The 25,106-nt window shown below is 40.0% G+C and overlaps 1 protein-coding gene across 1 annotated transcript in view; it reads left to right on the top strand.

The window, feature by feature from the left end:
- CREB5 (cAMP responsive element binding protein 5) overlaps window positions 1-25,106 on the top strand; it is a 416,204-nt gene that overhangs the window by 62,619 nt on the left and 328,479 nt on the right. The window contains exons 2-3 of the mRNA XM_015133822.3: window positions 15,251-15,322; window positions 21,644-21,737. Of these exons, the coding sequence (XP_014989308.2) occupies window positions 15,269-15,322; window positions 21,644-21,737 (148 nt within the window). The 5' untranslated portion in view covers window positions 15,251-15,268. The remainder of the gene's footprint in view (window positions 1-15,250; window positions 15,323-21,643; window positions 21,738-25,106) is intronic.

Below are 25,106 nucleotides of genomic sequence, written 5' to 3'. Positions count from 1 at the left end.
TGTCCTTTCTGCCTGGACCACCCTCCCCTGCTTACTCTTCAAACAGCTCATATGCATTTGTCAGGCCTCAAACTAAATGTCAACTGTCCAGAGAGGTAAGCGTTACCTCCTCCTTCAAAAAACTTCCCCAGGCCAGGCGTGGGAGTTTTTCTTGAGGCCAGGAGTTCAAGACCAGCCTGGGCAACATAGTGGGACCCCATCTCTACAAAAAATAAAAAAATTAGCCAGGCGCAGGGGTGCACACCTATGGTCCCAGCTACTTGAGAGGCTGAGGTGAGAAGATTGCTTAAGCCTGGGAGATCAAGGGTGTAATGAGCTGTGAAGGCACCACTGCACTCCAGCCTGGGTGACAGAGCAAGATCCCATCTCCAAGAAAAACAATCAAAAGCTTCCTTGTGCACCTTCCTCTCTTTATCACATCACCCTCTTTATCTCTTTCAATGAACTCTCCAAAATGTGCTGTTACTTTCCTTGGTCACTTTCTTGGTTTCTGTGCTTGTGTTTTTGCTTGTTTTGTTTTTTGTCTCTTTGCGTTATAAGGTAAGCTCTGTGAGAACAGAGGCCCCATCTTTCCCATTCAGTGTTTTCTACCCTACATCTGATACAAGGCCTGGCCCTGGTAGGTCCTCGGGAGACTTTTGCTGGAAGACTGAGTCTTCTGACAGAAGATGGGGAAGATGAGGAAGACAGTGGCTTTCCCAGATGCCTTAAGAACGCTGACCCTGCACCGTGCTCAGCTGAATGAGGCTGGAAGCAGCCAAGCCCGGGCAGGGATCTGAGGTCACTGGATGAGAGCAGACAAAGGCTGCTGTCCCGTGTCTGGAAGGGCCCAGTGCCCGGCTTATTTGGCCAGATGTTCTTGGGAGTGTCTCATTGTCACCTTTGGGTCCATGACCCTGGCCTGTGGCAGGGAGCCTCCCTTGTTCTTTGAAGATTTCTAGCGAGTGTTTTAGGGTGTGCCTTTAAGTGGCTTTTGTGCACTGTGGAATTTGGCTCCTGACAGCCTCATTTTTTAACGGACTGTCTGAAGCCTGGTTTTGTTGTTGGATTTCGCTTTCTTTTCTTATCTTACTCCACTGACTCTCCTGTTTCAGAGGGCATCCCATGCCGATACCAAGCAAATTCTCCCCCTCTGAGAAGTCTGCTGGGTGTTGGGCAGCTGGGGAATGAGGCTCTGTGGGGAGGGGAAGTTTTCTCTTACGCTGTTCTTGTTGGAGCTTTCTTTGAGTATTACTAGTAGGAGAGGGATTGCAGGAATGACTTGGGACGTCAGGACTGGTCTGTGTAGGAAATCTGGAGAATAAGTGACTTTGGACTGCAGGGTGCATGCTGGGGAATCCTGACCTCAGTTTCCGCGGGTGTTGACTGGTAACTATTGGTTTCAAATGCGAGATGGGAGTCTTGCTCTCCCCATGTGTGGGATGTGCCCCGTGGGGCTGTGTTTTGTAGGCAGTGAAGTTAAGGCTTGCCCAGAAAAATAACATGTTTTCCTTGCCTGGTGCTTGAGCTGTTTGCCCGATGACTGGCTGATTGGCGGTTTGGGAAGAAAGGAGACACTGGTTAACTGGGGTGTCCGGAGGATTTTTGTGTGTGTTTGTGTGAGTGGTTTCTTCTGTTTCTTTGGAAACAGTAGAGGACGGATGAGGAAATAGCAATCATACTACTACTTACAACTGAGTTTAAGGTCCTTGAGGCATCTTCCAAACATTAACTTGATGTCACTATTTAAATAATGCTATCACTTCGAGAAGACCAGAAATCCTTTGATGTCAGTATTGCAAAGGGGGATAGGAACACTGAGGGCTTTGGAAATAACTGGAAATTTTGGCATCCTAACTCATATTCTAACGACTTTACCCTGTGCTGTGTTTAGTACAGAGGCACTTAGTGGAGGAGATAAATCAAGTCCGTGTCTAATCAAGGCTTTCTTTCAGCCTTGATGGAAAATGCTTTTTTGAGATTAAAAATGCCTGACACATAGGATGTGATGGTATGTGAAAGATATGCTTTCATTATATAAAATTTTGACTACCCCCAAGCAGTAAAAAATTCAAAATCTGTTAGGCTTTCCACATGTATAAACCTTTCTGCCTCGGGAGGTGACCAGATTTTAGGGACAGAGGTATTGGATTATTCATCTTTAACTCCCCAGTGCCCCAAGTTAGGAAATGTTGCTATTATTGAGACATCATCTCTCCATTTTCTCAAGAGGTTGAAATGACCAGATCATTGATTATATTATGACTTCCTTTTTTTCACAGCTAACGGACACTTCATGCATTATTCAGAAGTTTCTTGTTTTTGGCCAGGTGTGGTGGCTCACGCCTATAATCCCAGCAGTTTGGGAGGCTGAGGTGGGAGGATTGCTTGAGTCCAGGAGTTCAAGAGCCTTCTGGGAAACATAGTGAGACTCCATCTCTATTTTTTAGAAAAAGTAGCATTTTTAGAATTAAATATCACATGGGATATTTGGGGAACAAAAGGAGAGAAAGAAAAGAAAAAAATAAGGAAGAGTGAAAATAAGAATAAGTGTTAAGATTAAGAAAATGTAGTGTACTAACGAAAATGTAATAATGAAAAGAAGATTGGACTTTTTTTTTTTTGATAGTTCAAGTGGAGAGTAGGTATAAAGAGGGTGTCACAATCTGTGTCAGTCTTATATCCAGTGCCTCCAGGTAAGCCTAAAGCACCTACTGATAAGAAGGCTGAGTTTCTCATCTTATCCAGGGGCCTTCTGAACTCTTCCTGCCTGGCTGGGGTTGGGACTGCAGGGACAGGGTAGCCAGGCACATATGGGGACGTGGCCTTGCCAGCAAAGCACTTTACTTGTATTCTATGGCCAGGAGCCATCTTCAGGAAGGAAAACAGACATGTGCAGCTCCATCCCCAGCCCCTCCAGCCCAGGATGAGGAGTTCCTCTTGCCTGGCTTGCTCAGGTTCCAACAGCCACACTTTACCCCAGAGTCACGTGACCTATTACACCCGTCTGTAGGCTGGCAGCGATTTAACTTTTATAACAACTGTGAGAAGTAGGTATTGTCATTGTTGTAAAAGACCCCAATGCAGTGAAATGAAAAACAAACACACAGACAAAACCTACCCAAGCTCATAGGTTGACTGGTATGTGGCAGAGCCAAGTTGGAACGCAGACTTGTCTCCAAGGTCCTTCTCGAGATCACGTAGAAGATAAAATAATTCTACTTGGGAACCTTCAAGTAAAAAGTTGGCAGATCAGGATTTGCTTGATAATTGCTAGATTATCAGAGAATCATCAAGTCAGGACCTCTTAAAAGATCATAACCTTGAACGTCCTTTGGAATCTTCAATCTCTCAACATATGCCACGAAGTGTATACATAACTCTGTGCCATGCGCCACCTCTGCAAGTCCATGTCTGCAAGTTGAGTGTACTATAAAAACAGTAACCAACATTTCACAGCACTTTACATTTATGAGGTGCTTTCCTAAATATCCCACTTGATCCTCCCAATGTCCCTGAGTCAGATAAAATCAGTATCACCTGTAGTGTCTTTTTATAGGAGAAAATTAATATTCAGAGGAGTTAAGTAACTTGCCTAAGATCCCATAGCTAATTAGCAAAGGAGCTGAGATTTAATTGTTTATTTTCTAACATAAAATCTGGTCTACTAATCACAATGTTAGGCTTACCATAAATAATGCAGTTTTACTTTTTCAGCATTAAAAGCAAAATAAAGCCTAAATTTAAAAAACAAGCAAACAAAATCCTTACTCTTAAAAGAATTAAAATATTGCTCCAGGGGTTATATGTGTGTGTGCAACTTGAACTGGCATCTTATTATGAGAAATATTTAGCTGTAAAAAAAGAGATGATATGATATTTGATGTAGTTAATGAAACAGTCTTGCTTTCTCATGGCCTCTGAACTCTCAAAGTACTTTACTAAAAGTACTTTATGGTCATTAAAATTCTGCTTTCCACCATAAACATCTGGGCACGCTTCCCTTTCCTACTGGAGAATCATTGCCCAGGGGGCAGGGACTGTTTGTGCCAAGCCTTCATTCTCCTAGCATGGGGCCTCATGCATGGTAGGTGCTCAGTGACGATGTGGGGAAGAAATGAATGAATGAGACCCGTGTCCTTGCTTTCTGATTCTGCCCCTGGTGCGTGCCCAAGTTGAACCGTGTTTGAACAAGTTCACTGTGATGGGTAATCAATCACTGTCCACAGGCCACTTTCCCTGAAGCAGTTTGTGAACAATGCCCCATCAAGGGCAGCCACAATTTCCCAGTGTGGATTTGGGGGCTGGCCTTTTCCCTTCCCCTTTCTTCAGCCTTTCAGTAAGCATGTCTCATAGGCCTTCTCCAATGCCCCTGCTGGGTGCTGCCTGTACCCTCTTCCCCTTTTTTCTTTCCCTTTCAGAAGGATCCAGGTTCTGGGTTTTTCCCAGCATGTGATCTACACTCCCCTGAGCAAAGAGACCATATTCATGCCTAGGAAGGACTCCTAGGTTTGGGAGCACAGGGGCATTTAAAGAAATCCTCTTTCCCTTTTCATGCTGATTTGAAGTATGGATTTGAAAATGGTGCTGTTGTTTGGGGACCTGAGCCCTGGGGCATAAAAAGAAAAGTCCCTGCGTTTGTTTGTTAATGGCTTGGACCTTTTGATGAATTGGAGTCTGGCACAGTGTTAACCTCCCGTGGGTGGTGGGGTTCAAGGAAAAGGCCTTTTCCTTCCATGTGCTTTTCCCAGAGTGTTTTAGTGGATTAGCAGGCTTTAGTGAGTGATTCTTTTGTTTAGTAGGAAGTTGAGAAAGACATGAAGGACTTTTCTAGTCCATGGAAATACTCTAGGAATCCCCCAAAACACAACTTATTAGGTGGGCATGGTGGCTCACACCTGTAATTCCAGCACTTTAGGAGGATGAGGCAGCAGGATTGCTTGAGTCCGGGAGTTTGAGACCAGCCTAGGCAACACAGGGAAACGATATCTCTACAAAAACTAAAAAATTAGCCGGGTGTGGTGGTGCACACCTGTGGTGTCCCAACTACTTGGGAGGCTGAGGTGGGAGGATCCCTTGAGCCCTGGAGTTTGAGGCCACAGTGAGCTATGATCACTCCAGCCTGAGTGACAGAGAGACCATGTCTCAAAACCAACAGACAAACAAAACCCACAAAACCCCACACAGCTTATTTCTGCACTTTAAAAATGTTTAATGATCCTTCACTCTGGTGAACCTTGTGCAGAAAGGTGGGCCTAGAGTTTTGTAGTTGCTTCCTTATGCAATCAGTATCCTCCTCATGTTACAATACGAGCTAGGCATGAGTTTTGAGTCTTAAGCTTGTTTATCAGGATGAAAGAATCCCTGTAAAGTGTGTGAATAGATATACATATTTATATATATTATATATAAACTTCTCAATAAGAAAACAGGCCAAAAGAAAAAAATATGTATATGTGTGTGTATTTTTGCTCTTTTGGACTGATTAAGCTTTCTTACTGAGAAGTTGGTTAAGAGGCAAAAGTTTCCCTAATACGTATTCTGTGAGTGGAGGGCTAATGGTGCCAGCAACGTTAAAGCGGAATTTAGAAGCTTGTGATGTTTTCTATTTAAGTACAAAAAAAAAAAAAAAAAAAAAAAAAAAAGGAAAACACATTCTTTATGTTGGAGCTGTCCTCTCAGTAACAATAGAAAATCGACAAGGCAATTATCACAAGTGGAAAGGCATCGGAGCAGGAGATATATTTGTATGTTAGGGCAACTCTTTCTTTTGCTACTGTTGAGTCAACACTGCTCTAGATAAAGGTTATCTGGACAGTGGGAGCTGTAGGTGGCCAAACCAGATCATTTACCTAGAAAAAGCCACCTTAATTGATACCAGCTTAGTCATCTCTCTCCTCTATGGATTGAACCTGCAAGAGTATGCTTATGCTTAGTTTAAGTGTTGGCAACAGACCCCAGCCCTCCCTCACACTGACAGGGAATGATAATTTCACATACTTTTTTGAATATTCATAAAGTTTTAATTGGCATTGAATCTGGCCTTGTCATAAGCTTAACTTTGCCCGAGTTTTTTAGAGCGCTTAGAAAAGTATAAAGAGGTGGGGACGCACTTAGTCCCTTTCATCTCTTCTGTATGTGGTCTTTGTTTTCATTGCCTCACTCATCCTGTTGTCTTATTCTTAATTTGCCTTTTACCCTAAACTGGGTGGCATGGGCGAGGCAGTTGTGGGTACTTACACTCTAATTATTCTTGCAAAAGCCACACTATTGGCTATCAGATCAGGAGACTCCAGTCTTGCACAGATCCAGCCATCCTGTGCATTGCGGAATATCCCATATCCCTGGCCCCCTCCCACTAAATGCCACAGTGACCCCCTCAGTAATAATAGCAGTCAATAATTGGCTTCACATATTTCCAAATCCCCTTACTGGGCCACCCAAGGAAATGATGCCTTTTCCAGGCAGACAGATGAAATGTGCCTTTTGCTAACATTTAGAACGAGAACCTTGTTTGAATGATGAGAGCATCTTCGGATGGCATAAGATTTTTGCCTTAACACGGCCTTTAAGTGACCTCCTAGTACTGTCAATTGTTCGCACGCTTGACATTTGAAGCAGAATGTGTGAGGAAGCTGAAACAAGGCTTCGGTATATTTTTACCCTGTGTTCAACGGACACCGTGAGCTGTCGCAGGCTCAGAACACAACTGCTGGCTACTTTAGAATACAACCTGGGAATGCCCCAGCTTTCTGCTGGGATCAAGGGAAAAAAGCACCCAGTTTGATACCATCATTCTCAAATGTCTTTCAAGAGGAAGTCAGTAGATGTCATCATAAGAGTTAATGGTAAGATGAAATAGTCTCTTCCCGGTTTCGCCGAAAGCAGAGTGGTCTGGCTTGGGCCTCACTGGGCTTGATGCAGTCTCACGTGTGGTAGCTCACATTCATGCAGAAAAAGACACATTTTCAGATGTTTTGAGTATGACTTCAGCCCATACATTGGATGGACCAAATGTATATTGTTGCTGAAGATATAGATACTTATCTAGAATAAAAATCCAAAAAAACCCCCCAACAATATCCAATAAAAATCATCTGCATGTGTGAAAAGAAAACTAAGACTAGACTGAAAAGTTGTGACTCTTAAGAATATTTAAAGAGATTTATTTTACATGAAAATTGTTTAAAAATCAAATGCACTCAAAATGCATTGAAAAGTATCTATCTCGAGGCAGAGTAGTACCATTTGGGAATGTGTTCCAATTCTAAAGAGGCAAATTTTACTGTAGTAAGGCACAAAGGGAGAAGAGAAAACTGTACAGCTGACCTTTTTCTTAGATTTTCCAAAATGCAAGCTGCTTTTCACCAGTATGAAGAATGATCCAGTTTTGCACTGAATTTCTTTGCTATCATAGTCTTTTCTCTCAGGAGTTCATGGGGGCAGTTATTTTAAATTACAATGAAATATTTTCTTTTCTGGAAAAATAAAGATGACAGTATCAACCCAAACCTTGGCTATGTTTTGTTCTCAGTTTTCCTTTTTGTTTTCTTTCCTTTTTGTGCACGGTGACAGCAGGTAAAAAGGAAGAGAGTTCGCCACCATTCGGCGTGTTTTCTGAGGTTATGTTAAGTCCCATTAGAAACAAGCCAAATTATTTGGTTACATTTAATATTTCCTTCAAAACCTAAGAATCTCTACACTAGTGTTTTGTTAACCACACACATGTCAAATAAACTTTTTTTTTAGAGATGTGATGTCAAATAACCTTTTTTTTAGAGATGTGATGTCTTCTGCAAGAAAGTGTATTGTACTAGATGGCAACAAGGGGACAAGGACCTAAATGCAGCTCACATGCATTCAGCGACTTACTCAACAATGTCTCTCATGCTTCACACAAGTGCTTATTACCAAGTATGTTCTGAACTATTGAACCCATAGAGAGGAAAGCTATAAGACAGGATTATGCGAAACAAAAATCAGAATTAGCCAGTAACTTTGAAAAAAATACCTCCGATCTAAAGAAACATATGGAAAACTTAAAAAAAAAGAAAGAAAGAGGAATCTAACATATGAAAACCCAATCCCACTGGAATGTTTTTCTATACACAGCATAAACGCCACATAAATAAAACCACAGACCTCTGCAGAAGTACGTGAGAGGAGGTGAGCCCCCAGCACTCTCTCCTGTTAGGGCCCCCTCTGGGAAGTAAGACCCGGGTTAGTTTCCAGAGACAAAAGCTGTTTGGAAATCCTTCCTCCTGGGAACAGTGGGCCTCATTGGAGGGGAACTTCTGACAGCCCCTAAGCATAACACAAAGTGTGACGCAATCCCAAAGGGGGCTCTGATTCAGGTTGTAGGATTCTGAGCTTTTGGGATACCAGGGGATGGCAAATGTCTTTGAAGAACAGGGATATTTTTCTGGTTTGAACAGAATAGTAGTCTTTAACCACAGTGTTATGTGTCAAGTTCAGGCCTTCCGGGGGGAGACTACTGGCTCTAAGCTGCCCAGGAACACATCCTCTTCACGCCAAGTTCTGGTGAAATGTTCGCTTATAAGGTATAGTCCCACTCTTGGTCTTGTTCCCTGTGTAAATCTCTGGTTTGAAAACCTTGTAGCATTCAGGCGTTTCAAGCTTGAGGGCTGAAATGTCACTTTTAAAGCAGGGTTAAAAAGGTCACACAGCTGCAAATAATAATAGCCCAATGAAATTCAGATTCTGACAGCAGTCCGCTTCAAGAATAACACTGCAACAGGAAACAAGCCCACTAGATCCTTTTACCAGTAATGCGGTAAGAACTCTACTGATAAAATGAGTATATGCGTGTGTCTGTGTGAGAGAGACAGACAGACAGGCATAAGGAAACAAACACACAAAGAGAGGAGAGAAAGGCACACACTGAGAAATAGGCTCGCAAAGAGACAGGGGAGATGCCCACAGAAACAGAGAGAGACACACACAGACACACAGAAGGATTCAAACACACACACAAAGTAGCTGATTTTCTTGGATGGAAATTCAAGGTGTTTATTTTTCTATTGGAAATTGTGATATTCAGGTTTGAAAAATAAAGATATATTTGAAATCCAGAGGGCTTACTTTTCTCTTAATTTACAGTTAGCTCCCAATAGTTATGTTTTCACGTAATACCCCTTTGAATGGTCCTGTTCTACAGTGTTTTACTACAATGGCACTGTTTTGCAGATGAGCAAATAAGATAATGAAAGATGCAATATCCCTCCCAAAGAAAGACATTGTTAGCTCCAAATTGCATATATAATTCCTTCCCAACAGCTAGCCACATGTGGGGATAACCTACCTGCATCCTTGCTTTGCAAGTAGAACCAGGCATCTTTGAAGAAAATAAATAGAGTGTGTTTTCGGTGAATGTGTGTTGGGTTATTATTGTGTGTGTCCCCTTGCCCTTCTGACAGATGTATTGAGATAAATATTTGCTTTGTTTCAGAAACACGAAGTGCAAATTGGCCATGGCCTTAACTAATTTAATTAATAAACAACATTTGTTCCCAGGAAGAAAGCAGGATTGATGTGGAGTGTCACACAGTGTGACTGACTTAAGGTGCTCCTGTTTTCCAGCTGTTTTTGGCATTTCAGGAAGGTCCAGTTTCCTCCTCTGGAACCCTTCTGAGGTCTCATAAGCTCAACAAAGCAGCACGATCTGTTTCATGTGAGTCCTGCCAAGAAGGCTCTTCCCACACTCACAGTAGAGTGATAAATGCTGACAAATGTTGTCAATATCACAATTAAAATTCAAGCCCCCCTTTCAGATCTATAATGCATTCATTTCCAGATTAACAATATCATAGGTGATGGGGATGTAGCCATATTATTGTTAGTGCTCACTGATACTCACGATTTCAGGTCGTAACTTTGAAGTTCCTATAACTTTGGGTATTTAAAAGAGTACATGCCAGGTTTTCAGATTAGAACAGCCCTTGTAGTGTCTTACTATTTACTATTGCAAATTCAATATCACTGTATGAGTCCATCTGCTGTGAATGGAGGAAACTTGTGCCATCCCACTAAGATTAGAGTTTGATGTTAACTAGGGATTAGTAATGACTTTCTACAATTTACATGGGCAAACATCACTCTTGGCTGATTACTGCAAACCAGATGATGTCAATTTTCCCCCTCTTTGGGCTTAGTTGTTACCCTTAAGTTTACAATAGGTATTTACAGTATACTGTGTAGGCTGTCCACGTTTTCAGTATCATTTGCTTTTTGCAGTGTTTGCCTTTCGTGAAATGGTATTTCCAAGTATATCCCTAAATGGCTGGCAAAGCATTTGAATGGATTGCATGAGCCATTGTGGACGATTTCCCATTTTAGACCAGGAATTTGTGGGGTCAAACACTGAACAATGAAAGAGATTCTTGCTCATTGTGAGGCCAGAGGAATCCAGTGGCAATCGAGGGTTTGAATTGTAAATCAAGCTTGTCATCTCCTTGTCAACCATGAAAAACCTCAACTCACTTTATGTACTATTAGGGTTTGTTATCAGAGTTTTTTTGTTATCTTCCCCAAATTTGAAGGAAATTAAACTTAGGGGGCATTTTTTCTAATTGACTATTGAATCTGAATTTTGGAAAAGAGGAACAAAAATGAGTACTGTTTAGAAACTGTTAAATGATGAGGCAGCATCTGCCACAATTATGACAATGTCTAACCAAAGAAATCAGACTACTCAGTGTCTTCCAAAGGTGCTTCATGGGGGTCATACTCAGCCCACATGTGGTTAATAAACTGGACTTTAATGATGTCAATGTCTATGGCAACATTAACAGACAATTTATAATGAATTAATATGTTTACTTGTGAGATTGAATAAAACTAGATTCACTCATTGTTTCTACTGAAAGCACCTTTGACTTTTTTCCATGAAATCTGGAGAGATTTCTTCTCTGGCCATAACTGTCAACAGGTAGACTGAGTGGTCCCCAAAACTACCTTCCTCACCAATAACTTGATTCAGGGCAAACACTGTTTGAAAACCACTGCCTCAGGAGTGGAGAATAGGCAAACTGTTTGGGGCAGTGTATTGTGATGATTCAGGATCATTATCCATTCCACAAATATTTATTGAACGCCTACTATGTAAGCTTTATGCAGTGGAGCTTAGGGTATGGCAGTTGCCAAGCAAAACTTGGTTCATTAAAAAATCCAAGCCAGTAAAACAACTGAATGGGAAATGAGAGGATGAGGACTGAGAGAGAACAGCCTCGTTCAAATCCTGTCTGAGTAATTTGCCCCCACCTGATGAATGGTTAAAGAATCTATGCAGGGCTTTATTTAATAAGAGTCTGTTTGAGAGAATAATTATTACAATATGTGCTAGAAAAGAACCATAATAATAGACCATAAAAATAAACCATGGTTCTTGACTAATACACTAGACCAGATCATACTCGTTGATAAAAGTAATAAAGCCTACATGGTAGAGAGGTACCATTTAGAAAAACTATTGCAAACACCTACACAGAAAGGAATTAGCAAGAGAATGCTATTTGCAGAGGGCTAAATGTGGGAACTGCAGGGCATCAGAATAAAGCAGTTGAAGTTCACACACTTATATATACACACCCACTCACTTCAGACCTTATTAATCACTGAAAACTTATTTTAGCAACTGCCACTCCACTTGAAGACTTTTATTCCAGTATTATGTTGCTAAAACATATTTGGTCCATGGGATCCATGGCATGTAATACATTGATACAGACTCACTTATGTTTTAAAATAAAATAGTAACATAACAATTGTAACTCAGTAGAACCTATCAATGACTAAACTCTAAGTGATTTGAGGACAAATTGTATTTCTCAACTTGTGTCTTCTGAGGCATGATTTCTTATACTGACATATCTCAGTGGCTAACAGATTAGATTGCTCGTATTCCTCTAAACATAACATCCACATCATGAAGACTCAATGAAGACAGTAGAATCTATGTGGCTGAGCCTTTTGTTGTCTTCAAGCACCAGCATCATCCTGTAATTCTAAAGTATTTGCTGCAGCTCATATGCAAATGCAGCCATTAATTAAGATAAGGCAAACAATGTTGACATCAAAAAGAATTGCCAAAGTATTAGCATTATGGGCCTGAATTTCTGGGGAAGGTCAGTACTTTGGTGGGCCGGGGATTGGGATGGGGTTGGATTATGGTAGAAAAATACTTTCTCCTCATACTTAAGTGTCTGGGCTTGGTCAATCTCTTCCCTACTTTGGCTTATTAATGAATCTCTTTAAACTTTCAGCAGTAGCACTTCCAGTCTTGATCATTTCTGTTGCTTGGACATTAATCTAATTATTATAATTAATTACCACTTTCAGATGTAGGCCATAAATGTGCACATATGAAACTTTCTCATTTTACCGTCACATCATCTAATGTTACCTGGTAAGAATAACATTCTACATTAGCAACTAAAGCTCTTAAGTGGCATCCAAGAAAGACTCATCTTAGGCAAATAAGATAGTACTTTTTATTTCGTAATTTTATAAATAGATAATATTTAATATTAGAGTGAGGTTTCAGTAACACTTTCCCAAAAAACCCCGGCAAACAACACACGAATATACAGACCTTTCTCCATAATTTGAAAATATCTACCAGGCTCCATAGCCAATATTAAGAGGAATGAGGTTGCTGAAGGTTGGTTTTTATACCCCTCTTATTAAGGTATGGGCCTTAGGCATGGAGTAATTAAATGATCTGGCAGTGGTCAGGCAGAGGAAGGCTACAGAGACAGAGAAGTTCCAGGAAAGCATTTACATGAATTTACTAGAAAACTAAGATGTAGTTAATTAATGGATAGCCCGACAACTCTGTTGTTTATTTTGTCTTGGATCAGAATCATTTTCTCAGCTTTAAAGTCACCCCTTATTTTGAGACTTAGTAGTATGTTCTCAGTATTCCTAGTGGGGAAGAGAGATGCTGTATGATCACAGATGGCAAAATCAAATGAACAGTGAAAGGTGAGAAGTTATTTTAATTGCTCAACACTCCCCAGACAAGGGCAAGCAGAAAGATCCCAAAGATACTTGTGTTTCTTTCTTCTTCTAAATATAATACAGTAAAGGATTTTAAACAATATGCTTAATACAGGAAAGCTATAAAATTATGGTAATCTCTGTATTCATGGGTGGCCAAATGGAGAGTGAAAATGCGTCGCTCTGTGAAAGTTGTATAATTGTGAGAAATAGTGGTTTGAATAGGTTTACATTTTAAAATTTCCTTTATATTGCTTTAAAATATCTGACTGACAGTGTTATCTAAGGCAAGTCTTTTCACTTTGTGCTTCAGAAAAGTGAAAGTATACATATATTTTCCCAAAGAATATTGCCAAAAATATTAGTGTTTGGGGGGGGGAAAGGTGGTAACAATATACAAAGTACCATATAATTGGTTTGGGTTGAAAGATAATGAAGCTTCCTTCAGACAAAGGGTGATTATTCTATGACTCCAAGTAGAACTTCCTATTTCAGGGGACAAGGTGACTTGTGAATCCTATTGGAATCACCTACAAGTGGCATTTTAAAGAGGCAAATTACTTCCTGTGTGCACAGTAGAAGCAGTAGGTTTTAATTCAGTAATATAGCCATATACTGTTAGCAGTAATGTAACACACAAGTATAACTCTAAAAATGGTAAAAAAAAAAAAGGGGGGGTATGACATAGAAAATTATTTAAATTGTGTAACTTAAATAACTAAATGCGTATTTCCTATTATATATATACATACATACACACATATATATATATATATATGTTACTGTGTGGATTGGTAACCACAAAACCATGTATGCTATACTTATATTGGCTTTTGGGAGGATTTGCAAAGGTAATTTTGACTACATTCAATTTTTGCCTAATGTATGTGCCTTAGAACTAACTACAGCAGGGTGTGGTAGCTCATGCTTGTAATCCCAGCACTTTGGGAGGCCAAGGTGAGAGGATTGCTTGAGTTCAGAAGTTCAAGACCAGCCTGGGCAACATAGCACGACTTTGTCTCTATTTTTATTAAAAAAACGAACAAACAAAAACTGAACTGCTACATGAGAAAAGACTACAGTGTAATTTAACGTGTGTCTGATGTTTATTTTTGAGATGGAGCAAGCTCTGTCACCCAGGCTGGAGTGCCCTGGCGTGATCTCGACTCACTGCAACCTCCGTCTCCCGGGATTCAAGCAATTCTCCTGTCCCAGCCTCCCGAGTAGCTGGGATTGCAGGTGTGCACCACGATGCCTGGCTAATTTTTGTATTTTGAGTAGAGATAGGGTTTCACCATGACGGCCAGGCTGGTCTCAAACTCCTGACCTCAGTGCTGGTTACCTTAGTGATCCACCCGCCTCAGATTAGACTACATTAGCAATCCAACATTATGATCCGCCCGCCCCAGTATCCCCTCATGGGATTACAGGCATGAGCCACCATGCCTGTCTGATTATAAGATTTTTTTCCTGAAAGCTACCTTATTCCAGATGATGTATTTGGATCAGGGCGCAGCAACCTTAATCTGATATTAATTTCAAGTCAGCTTATGAGGCCAAATTAATGAAATATCCAACGTAATGTTTTTGGAATTTTTTGAATTTCTATTTACTCCTGCGTAACTTGGATAACTTTTGTTGAGGCACATCAAATGCCTGAGATGAGAGGGAATTGAGGATCACGGTTCACCACCAGAATTGCTTGCTAATCTGGCGCCACAGCTACTCTGTAGTCCCTTGGGAATGCTGAAGCTTGCTGGGGTGATTGTGGGCGTCTCATTTCGCCTGTTGCTCAGGGGTGGCCTTTTCACACTGGCAGTTACCCAGTGATTGCCACCCCTCTTGCTGTCCTAAGGAGCAAATCCCAAAAGCTTTCAGCAGTACTGAACAAGGGTTGGTGTGCGCTTTGCCTGAGAACCTTCCTCCACAGGTGTGGTCTTCCCTGGTAGTAACACCCACCAGGTGGTTTTCCACAGGGAGGATTTCTGCTGCGACCACCCCCATAGCAGTTTTCTCCCAAGTACAGTTAGTATGCACTCAAGTAAAGGACAATAGGAGCCCAACCTAGGTGAGCCCAAAGAACTACAGCCAATCAGGGCCTGTGCGCATTCGTGTTAATGTTCTGCTCATCTAATTTTGGTATTGGCATAGAAAGGGGGCTCTGAGTGATTGCCTTTCTCATGTTGCTCAGGTGGAAGCAGAAGATATTCATGGATTTCTTTTTTCCTTCCTCCCTTTCCCTCTGATCCTTCAGATTTATGAGGAATCCAAGATGAATTTGGAGCAGGAGAGGCCGTTTGTCTGCAGTGCCCCAGGCTGCTCCCAGGTGAGTGTGCGGATCCTCCATGCTCTGACATGCAGAGCCTACTTTCCAAAAGGGAAGCAACTCTCACCCGGCAATCATGCCCGCCCTGGGCTTTCCTTTTTTACCAAGACACCACCAAAGTCCCCCTCCCCATCAGTATCGTGATCATCATCATCTTCATCGCCATCATTATATTCTGTTTTGAATAGTTTGAAATACTTCCCTCTCATCCCCTGAGAAGTAGCAGTGTTGGGCATTTCTGCCCTTAACTTCCTCCTGGAAGCAAGCCAGGTGTATCCTGCCCAGCAAATATGCAGGGCCATCATTTCAGAAAGAGGGAAGGAGAGTGCTTACTTTTACAAAAGCCACTTGAATATACTGGCTGGGCTTCGAGATTACTGATGAAATAGCTTAACATCACAGGTTAAATTTTATTTTGTTTTATTTTCCAATTTGAGTAAAAAAAAACCCCAAACTCCCTATAACTCTTGTAGAGTCTATAGTTTTCCTACGTATGTAAACTTTAAGAGGGAAATTGTCCTGCTGTGTTGGACTAAATCTCTTTTATGCTCTGATGGCTTCCATCAAGTGGAATTACTGTGGGAATTCGATGAGATACTGCCAGTAGACTGTTTAATATAGGGACTGCACACAATATGAGCTCAATTATTGTCCACTGTTGTTACTACTATTGCTGCTGCTACTATTATTATATTGGAATCTATCTCTTTGAAAGAAATTAGAAACATTCATCACCTAAAATCAGAGTTTTGCACTTTACCTTTGGAACGTGACAGTGACTTTTTCTACTCTTGACCCTTTGGGTATCTCCACATTCCAGTCATTGGAAAATGACTACACGTGGTTACTCTCATGCCTAGATCTTCATTCTGTGGGATATAGGACAAGTTTGGAACCCAGAGCACAGGGGTCTTTCAGGTGTGGCGAGTTACACTCTTTGCCTCACTCTCCTGGCTGTTCATGTGGTGGGGTTGGCAGTAGAGCGTGGAGCAATGCTTAGCAGTCAGATGAGAGCTTACTAAGAAGGGTTCATTGAGGACCCTTCTTATTAACCTCCCCAGGGAGTTTGTGGAGGATTCTGGGAGCCTTTTGGAAGGAAGAGGTCATTGAAATATAAGACATTGTTGCTGGTGTTATCAACCATTGACTGAACAACCGGAGTCCTTTGCTCAGGTTCTAGAAGTTATACCAGGGGCTTTATGTCAATGCTTATTTCCAACTTATAAATAGCAAGAGCAGTGCAAAAATTATTTTGAAGCAAACTGGTTAGGAGATGATTTTGAAGAAGAAAACACTAGGAAAAAACAGAGTGATAACTAACTGGTAAAAATCCTGCTAGACCAGGACTCTTCATTGTGGATACAGAGTGTCACTTTACTAAGTTACTAGGGTAACTAAGTTAAAACTTAATTCCTAAGGTAGAACGTATTCCCATTCAGCTTTTAAAGAGAAGTCTTGATAGCTACAGGGAATCAGATAATTTGAGCAATTTGCTTTGCTTTGGTGGTGAAAATGTCACACTAAGTTTGATTCAACTCAAATCTCTCAACACACTTTTTGGGAGCCTACTATATGCCAGGCAATCTGATTGCTCTGGGGAAACTATAATCACAAGACATTTGTGTCTGTGTCCTCACAGAGCTTCTAGTTTAGGAATCAAGTCTATAGTCACATGATCGGTAAATCACTTAATTAGTCAATTGCAATTTTCCATGAAGGAAGACCATAGGCCACCTTGAAGAGTATAATACAGGGATTGACTTTACTTGGGGAGGTAAATGCCAGTCTCTGCTAAGGAAGGGGCATTTAATGGAATGGGACTCTCCAGAGACCCAGCAAAGGCAAAAGAGGGTTCAGGGTGAGTTAGGATTCCCAGCAACCTCCAGGGTTGTGGAGGACAGTAGAGGACAGTGTTTCAAGGAAGGGGCTGTAAGCCGTATCTAATATTTAGGTAAGTCAGAGAGAAGAGAGCTGCACATTAGTCATTGGACTATATGAAATAATTTTCCAAGCTTGGCACCGTGAATATTTGGGGGCTGGATAATTCTATGTCTTGGGTAGCTGTCCTGTGTGTTTTACGATGTTTAGCAGCATCCCTGGCCTCTACCCACTAGATCCCAGAAGCATTCCCCAGTTGTTATGACCAAAAATGTTTCCAGACATTGCCAAATGTCCCCTGTGGGCCCAGATTGCCCCTGGTTGAGAATGACTACCCTCTGATTTGCATTTTGGCTTTAGCCTTTCTTTCTTTTGGATCTCTTCTCTCTTGGGGTCATCTACTTCTAATCCATGTTCTCCCAAACTATTTTATGTATTGCTCTAAGCCCTTCTTCTTTCTGGCAACAGGCAAGGTAGAAAGAAATGAATGCCACAGACATGTGGTCACTGGTGTCAGGCACTGCTAGAACTGGGACAGCTAGAGGCCTGGGCACAGGCTGTTGGCTTTGGCAGCTGGGTGCTTGCCGGCAACCTATGAGAGGGGAGCAGGGGCGGAGGCCAAACTGCAAGGGATTAATGAGTGAGTGGGTGGTGAGGAAGCGGAGGTGGCAAACATAGAGGACTCTTTCAAGAGCACTAGGCAGTGACGGGAAGCGGAGTGATATAATGGTAGCCTGAGAAGGAAACAGCTTTTTTAAAATTAAAGGATAGACAAGAAACCAGTGAGACAGAAGGAGTGAGCATGCTGGTTTACATGGCTAATCCGCAGAAGATAAGGGGTATAGATGAACCTGGGGAGGAGTGGGGGTGCTAATTCCTCTGAGAAAGGAGGGGTTGGAAAGAGAATCAAGGAAGTGACATGAAAATGCTGAAATAGAGGTGGTTAATAGAGGTTGAAGGGAGTTCATTTTGAATGACCTTGAACTTCTAGGTGAAGGAGCAAGTCATTTCCTTGAGAAGCCTGAGTGGACCGAGGAAATGGTTAGACCGACATGGAAATTGGGATTGACAAAGTTTCTTGATTTTAAGGAACAATTCCAAGCTTCCCCCACTTCAGATTTAAATGTAAAGATGCTTCTAAAACTCGATGTCTTCATTTAATGTGGAAGTGTATTTTTTCCTTGACAAGCTGTTATAAAAATATGTGCATCTTTCAATGGAAGAGGTGTTAGAATTAAGAAAATGTAACAGTCACCCAGGAGTCACAAAGGTCTCCTGGGGTATTAGAAACTCACAGTCAAGTCAATTGTTGCGGCCATGGTATTTACTTTAGGGACATCCCACAGCCTGGGAACCTGCACTGAGAAGACAGGATGACTGAGAATTGGAAAGGGGAGTAAATAGAAGTTATCAGTGCTTGCCCTGTGCTGGGGGCAACGAAAGGATTTTTCTCTCCTTTTCCCCCATGGTAAAGAAACTTAGCTCTATTAGGAATGGCCTATAATACAAGGGAGACTTTTTTTTTTTTTTTTTTTTTTGAGGTGGTGTTTCACTCTTGTTACCCAGGCTGGCACGATCTTGGTTCACTGCAACCTCCGCTTCCCGGGTTCAAATGATTCTCCTGCCTCAGCCTCCCGAGTAGCTGGGATTACAGGCACGTGCCACCATGCCTGGCTAATTTTTTTATTTTTAGTAGAAATGGGGTTTCGCCATGTTGGCCAGGCTGGTCTCAAACTCCTGACCTCAGGTGATCCACCCGCCTCGGCCTCCCAAAGTGCTGGGATTACAGGCGTGAGCCACCACAGTCATGTGGGAGATTTTTTATGTTATTGTTCCTTCGACACTATCTTTGTCTCAGAAGGAAGAGTTTCTCTTGCTCTTTGTAATCTCACAGAGCTCAATGTTAATTTCACTCTCTCTCTGCCTTCTGAATTAACCACGTTCTGAATTCCAGTGGCCTTTCTCAGCTCTATATCTGTTGCAGACTGTATATTTTCGTTATTTTCAATTTGCTGCTATGTTCCTGCTGAATTAAAAAAAAATCACGATGTCCTTTATTATGTCACTTGGAAGGTAATTATAGTCAGTATGTTGTATTATGGAAATTATTGTTATTTAAGAAGTATTCTGGTTCATATCCTACTTTAGGCTATTATTTTACAAAGTCAAAAAATGGCTTATAGATATGAAATGAAGGCTGTTACCATGTTGTATATTTTTGAATATACAAATACATATAAAATATAGTATATCTGAAATATAGTATATATATAAAATATAATATTTTTATAGTACATTATATATGTATATGTGTATTTCATATATATTTTGTATATATATGAAACAAAAATCATAATTAGTTGTTTGGCAGAAAGACTAGGCAACCCAGTCTCTAAATCACACGTGGTACTGCTACAAATTTGGTGCAGTCATTATACAGTGTTATAGACCAAGAGAGTGGATGAACCAGTAGCAAAAAAAAAATCATGTCATATAAAGCAAACTTCAGTATATTCAGAAATCTGGCATAATTACCATGTTTTGCAAAAGCCAGTGCTCTCCAATTTATATAATACAAATGACAAGTAAATAAGTGATATTTATGCAAAGAACTACTTTTAGAATATTTTACATGATTCAGCCCAGAGAATTCCTTCATTCTCATGAACATAAATCCATGCCATTTGCAGAAAACATTTCTACCCTAGTGAACAAATGTAATTAAAACTTATATTGACTATCCCGAGGAATTAGGAAGCTCTGAAAGATTTTCTAAGTTGTTGAAGATTTGGAAATGTTCAGCAGAAAATATCATCCTCTGTTGTATTTTCATTTGACATTGATAAAGCAGATATTCTGTTATGTTCAGTTACTACAAACATACTAGTCTGAAGCAGGATAGGCTAGGATCTGCTACAATAACAAATTATCCCAAAGCTTCAATGGCTTAGAGCAACAAAGGCTTATTTCTGTTCCCCAAGGATACATTTCTATTGTAGATTGGCAGGAAGTTCTTCATAATACTTTAGAATTCAGAAATGCTTTTCCTAATGCCTCAGAGATTTAGGATGATTGGGTAGCCACTATTTCCAATATTGCTAGTTGCCATGTTAAAACAAAAGAGAAGGGGGAATGCTAGAGGGTCTTACACCAGGAATTAGATGCTGGCCCCTGGGTGACATGTTACTTTCATTCATTACTTAATAGGCAGAACTAGTCACATGGCTTCATGCAACCACAAGAGGGCCAGAAAGTTCAGTCCCACCATGTGACCAGAAGTCAGACAGCCAAAAACATTTGGGAGCAGCATTTTTGACAACCATAATATCATTCCCTGAAACTTAAAAATAAGCATTGGTTTATTACGTTGCACAGAACATAGAATACTAAAAATAATTTGTCATGTTACTCCAAAATTATATGTGTAATTTTAAAATATCAGATAATAGGTGGGCAAAGTCTTCATAAATGGAAATGTACTGTACAAATTTCACAGTGTACATTTGTAGATACATATGTCAAATAATTAGGCATGGCATATAATTCTTTCCCAAAGTCTGACTTGAATCACGATTCTTTTCTTTCATCATGCCTTTCTCCTATTTTTGGTTAATTCATAGATAATGTCTAGCATACTTATCATATCTTACACTTAATTTTTACACTATTATGTAAAACATTAACTACATTTGAAAAGTTCCAAGTGATTTTGCAAAATTCCAGTGCTACTCAGGTCTAAAGTCACTTTCATGTTTTGGACATGGTTTTCTCATACGTATAAGAAGAAATGGAAAAATTTTAACTTGTCATGTTGCCATTATTAGTTATACTTATGACCACAAATAAGCATTCATTTAAACACTTTTTTTTTAAATGCTGCCTACTTAGGTAGGCATTAGGGCACAGCTCATTTTTTGTATATATGTTATTTTAATACCTTCAGTATTGTTCATTTGCTTCCTCCTGTTTTATTCTTTAAATACAAAGTTTAAAGTGCAAACCCATAGCTCCTAAAGAAATATATAGTTTACTGATTAGTCAGCATAGTTGGATATATCCAGGGAGTATCTATCTAAGAAGTAGAGTCCTTTCAAAAAAGTTCCCAGGGAAGGTATAGAAGGCGAAAATTTTCTGCTTATTATTAGTACTCAGCCAGATTTTTCTGCAATTGTAGTTAACCCCTTTGGTAAACTTTAATGAAAATTATAATGCATATATTTGGGTGTAATTTAAAGGAATATCCTAGCACATTTGCTTGCATAAAAAGGCTTGCAACTTCACTTACTCATGCTTTCACACTTTTTCAGAAATGTTTTTTTTTTTTTGTTTTGCCTGTCATGTTTGCAATGCTAAATAAGTCTTTTTCTCAATAATGGTAAATATGTTTTTTAAAACTGAATGGCTCCTCTTCTTCCCTCCCTTTTTTTTTTATTTGTCTGACAGCGCTTCCCAACAGAGGACCATCTGATGATTCATAGGCACAAACATGAAATGACTTTGAAGTTTCCTTCAATAAAAACAGACAATATGTTATCAGGTAAGGAGCCATCAGGAAAAGAAGCTTTGGGTGATCAGATCCGTTCCATGCAAGGTACTTGTTCTTCTTGGTAAATTGTGCACCTTGAAAATACACGTTTCTAAGGTATAGCAGAAATATAATCAGGTAATATTCACCCAAGTGATTGAAGAGCAGCAACTTCTCATTTTCTAGAAAGTGAAATATTTATTACTATGCAACTTGGCTCTATATAAGTTGTTTTAAAAATTACATACCTGGTTGGGCGCTATGGCTCACACCTGTAATCCCAGCAGTTTGGGAGGCTGAGGTGGGTGGATCACTTGAGGTCAGGAGTTCGAGTGAGACTAGCCTGGTCAACATGGTGAAACCCCATCTCTACAAAAAATACAAAAATTAGCCGGGCATGGTGGGATGCACCTGTAATCCCAGCTACTCGGGAGGCTGAGGCACGAGAATCGCTTGAACCCGGGAGGTGGAGGTTGCAGTGAGCTGAGATCAGGCCACTGCACTCCAGCCTGGGCAACACAGCAAGACTCCATCTCAAAAAAAAAAAAAATTACATACCTGTAATCACACTCAAGCAACAAAGGTTAATTGGGCATCTATGCACACTGCACTGTTCTGTGAGCCATGGGAAATGTAAAGATTGATATGCTTCCTGTCCTCAAGGATATCACAATATAGCATGCATATGAAAACTTAGCTAAAATAAAGGATCATCCATGACATATACAAATGAGTATTTTAAGGAAAAGGTGTTATGCAACTTTGGTAGAATGAGCTCTCTTTTTGGATTGAGATGGTCAGTGAAGGTGTCCTTAGGAAACAATACCTGCCTCATATGTGGGAGATTAAATGAGAGAATGTATGGAAACGGCAAGTGCTCAGCAAATGTGAGCAGAAATAAATAATACCAATAATCCATCAGCTAATTGTGATTTCTTCTGATTTTGAGAGTAGTATGGTAAATTAGAAAAAGTGCAGGGACAGGAGTGAGGAACCTGAACTCTATCCTGGGCTTTGCCTCACCTGGCCATGACCTTGAGCTACTTATTGAACCTTTTTGGGCTTCAGTTTCTTTTCCCAAAAAATGGGAATGATTGTATCTGCCAAGTCTGTTTCACAGGCTTATTGTGGAGATTCAATGAAAGAATGTAAGGAAAAGTGTTGCATAAATCCTAGCAGGATAATCAAACAGTTTCCTGTTACTCTTCTTAGGCTAGAAATTTTTCACCTTAGCCCTTCTCTCCTTAGCACACCTATGGATATGTTTTAAATGTATTAGAAGAGAAACAAACTGTACTGCCAGGCCTGGCTCATGTAATTTAGTGTTTCTATGTTACTTTAATTTTAAAAGTGCTTTGTTATTACAATTTTTAAAAATTCTTTTTAAAAAAATTTATTTCAAGTTCTGGGAAACATGTGCAGGACATCACTATTATCAATAATCCTCTACGAGTTTTGTCAGACAGGTTATTATAACCCATTGTTACTGACAGAGGAGAAAGGGCACAGGTGATGGAGCTTCTGTCCCAGGCTCAGAACACAGGGAAAAGATGAGGGCCCTTGATGCTGCAGTCCTAACCCACTGACCCGCACATGGCTACTGCATCATCAGACTTTGCCACTTTATAGACACGGTCAAATTCTCCCAGTACCCCCGGTGTCAGAGCCATCCACACATCCAGTGACTTGTTGATAGTGCCAATGTGCTCTGGCTTGGAAGACTCCAAGTTCAAAGGCAGCCTCTGCCCTTCTCTTCACCCACCACTCGCCACCTGTCAGCCTCTGTTCGTTGTTGTTTTTCTATGAGCTTGCTCTTTAAAAATTGTTTGTTCTTTCTTTAAGTCTACAAACAGAGATGGAGAAACTCAAATTCATAAGAATTATAACAGCCTAGAAGGATTAGGAAGGATGGCCTATTCTTTTGTTTTGTATCCGTCATGTTCTGTAGAGTCCCTGTAGTATAACTTAATGGTTCATCAGTGAGCATAGATACACAAGTAGCAAGCTTGTAGACTCTGCAATTCCCAATATTTAAATTCAAAAGTTCTCCCTTTATTTTTCCCAAATTGGATCCCTCAAATAGGTTGCCTGGTGGTAAAGGAGTGGGAGGTGAGTTTAGGGAATGATGATTATGTAGAGAGATTACTACTATAGTGTAAGTACCAGAGCAGTCTTTCAGGCAGGCTGCCAGGATGGTCCTCTAAGGAGCCCCATCTGAAAGTCTGAGAAAGAGCAGCTGAAGATGTGTGAACACTGAAATGAAGCATTTTTCTATATAGTGCCTAAAGCAGGTTTTTTTGGTTAATCTCTTGCAGCTTTGCAATTGTTCTTACCGGATCCTTATTAATTTGAGGCTGTTGCTGCCAATCACTGGCAGTGCCAGGAGGAAAATTATTTGGAGAAAAGTAACTCTAATTTTTATTATGTCAAATTTAGAATGAGAAAATGAAGAGAGAAATAAATATGAGGAAAAACAGCATAAGTAATATATTGACATATTTTCTTTTGCTTTCTCATGGTTTATGTTGAGGTTGGTGTGAGGCCATTTAATACTCCTAATGAAATGAAGTGCTAAATTTTAAAACTTGCTACCCACTTTGCATGTTCTTAGTTTCACAGAATTTTCTTACTGGAAGGGAATGCAGAGCTATACAGTCTGGATGAATTTCTTTGCACTTAGAGAACTCGATGTAATATACCAACATTGTTCATCCTGAATTATAATAGGCTATTGTGTTGGGCATTTTTAGTTTGTTATTTTTTAATTTTTTGCCTAGGAAATCCTTCAATGTTTATTTTCTCAAGCCTCATTTTCCATAATGCTAATTGTGGCATATTGGATTATGATTACACATATGACAAGATTTTACTTGACTGTTGCCTGATTTAAATTGATTTATTAAAAGCTTCAGAGTATATTTTTATTAAAACTATGTTCATAGGCCAAATTACTTTGTAATTATATTTTGTCATACTGTCCATGATGAGTTTTAGTATCTTATGAGTTTGAAAATTAGTTTCTCTTTTATTTTATGTGTTTATGTGATATTAGAATACTTTTTTTTCTTAAAAGATTGCTAGAACTCACACTAAAGCCTTCTGGTCCTGGAAAAGAAACAAACATGCTCATTAAAATTTTATTTACTTTATCATGTTTTGTGGCCTCTCATGAAGATGAATGATTTTATATGACTTGCAATATAGTAACAATGATAATAAAAATAATGTAAATCAAAACATCAGGGCAAAAATCTTCAAGTTCCTCCTGGACTATTTTTTCAAGCAATATTCAATTACACATTTTATTTCAGATGAGTTGAGGCTTGTCATATTTTAAGAAGATAAAATATAATAGATATTTATATGACAAACTTCAGAATA

Source organism: Macaca mulatta, chromosome 3 (assembly GCF_049350105.2).
Source record: "Macaca mulatta isolate MMU2019108-1 chromosome 3, T2T-MMU8v2.0, whole genome shotgun sequence".
Classification (NCBI taxonomy): domain Eukaryota; kingdom Metazoa; phylum Chordata; class Mammalia; order Primates; family Cercopithecidae; genus Macaca; species Macaca mulatta.
Note: the sequence above shows the minus strand (reverse complement) of the source record. Positions and strands in the feature narration are given on the sequence as shown.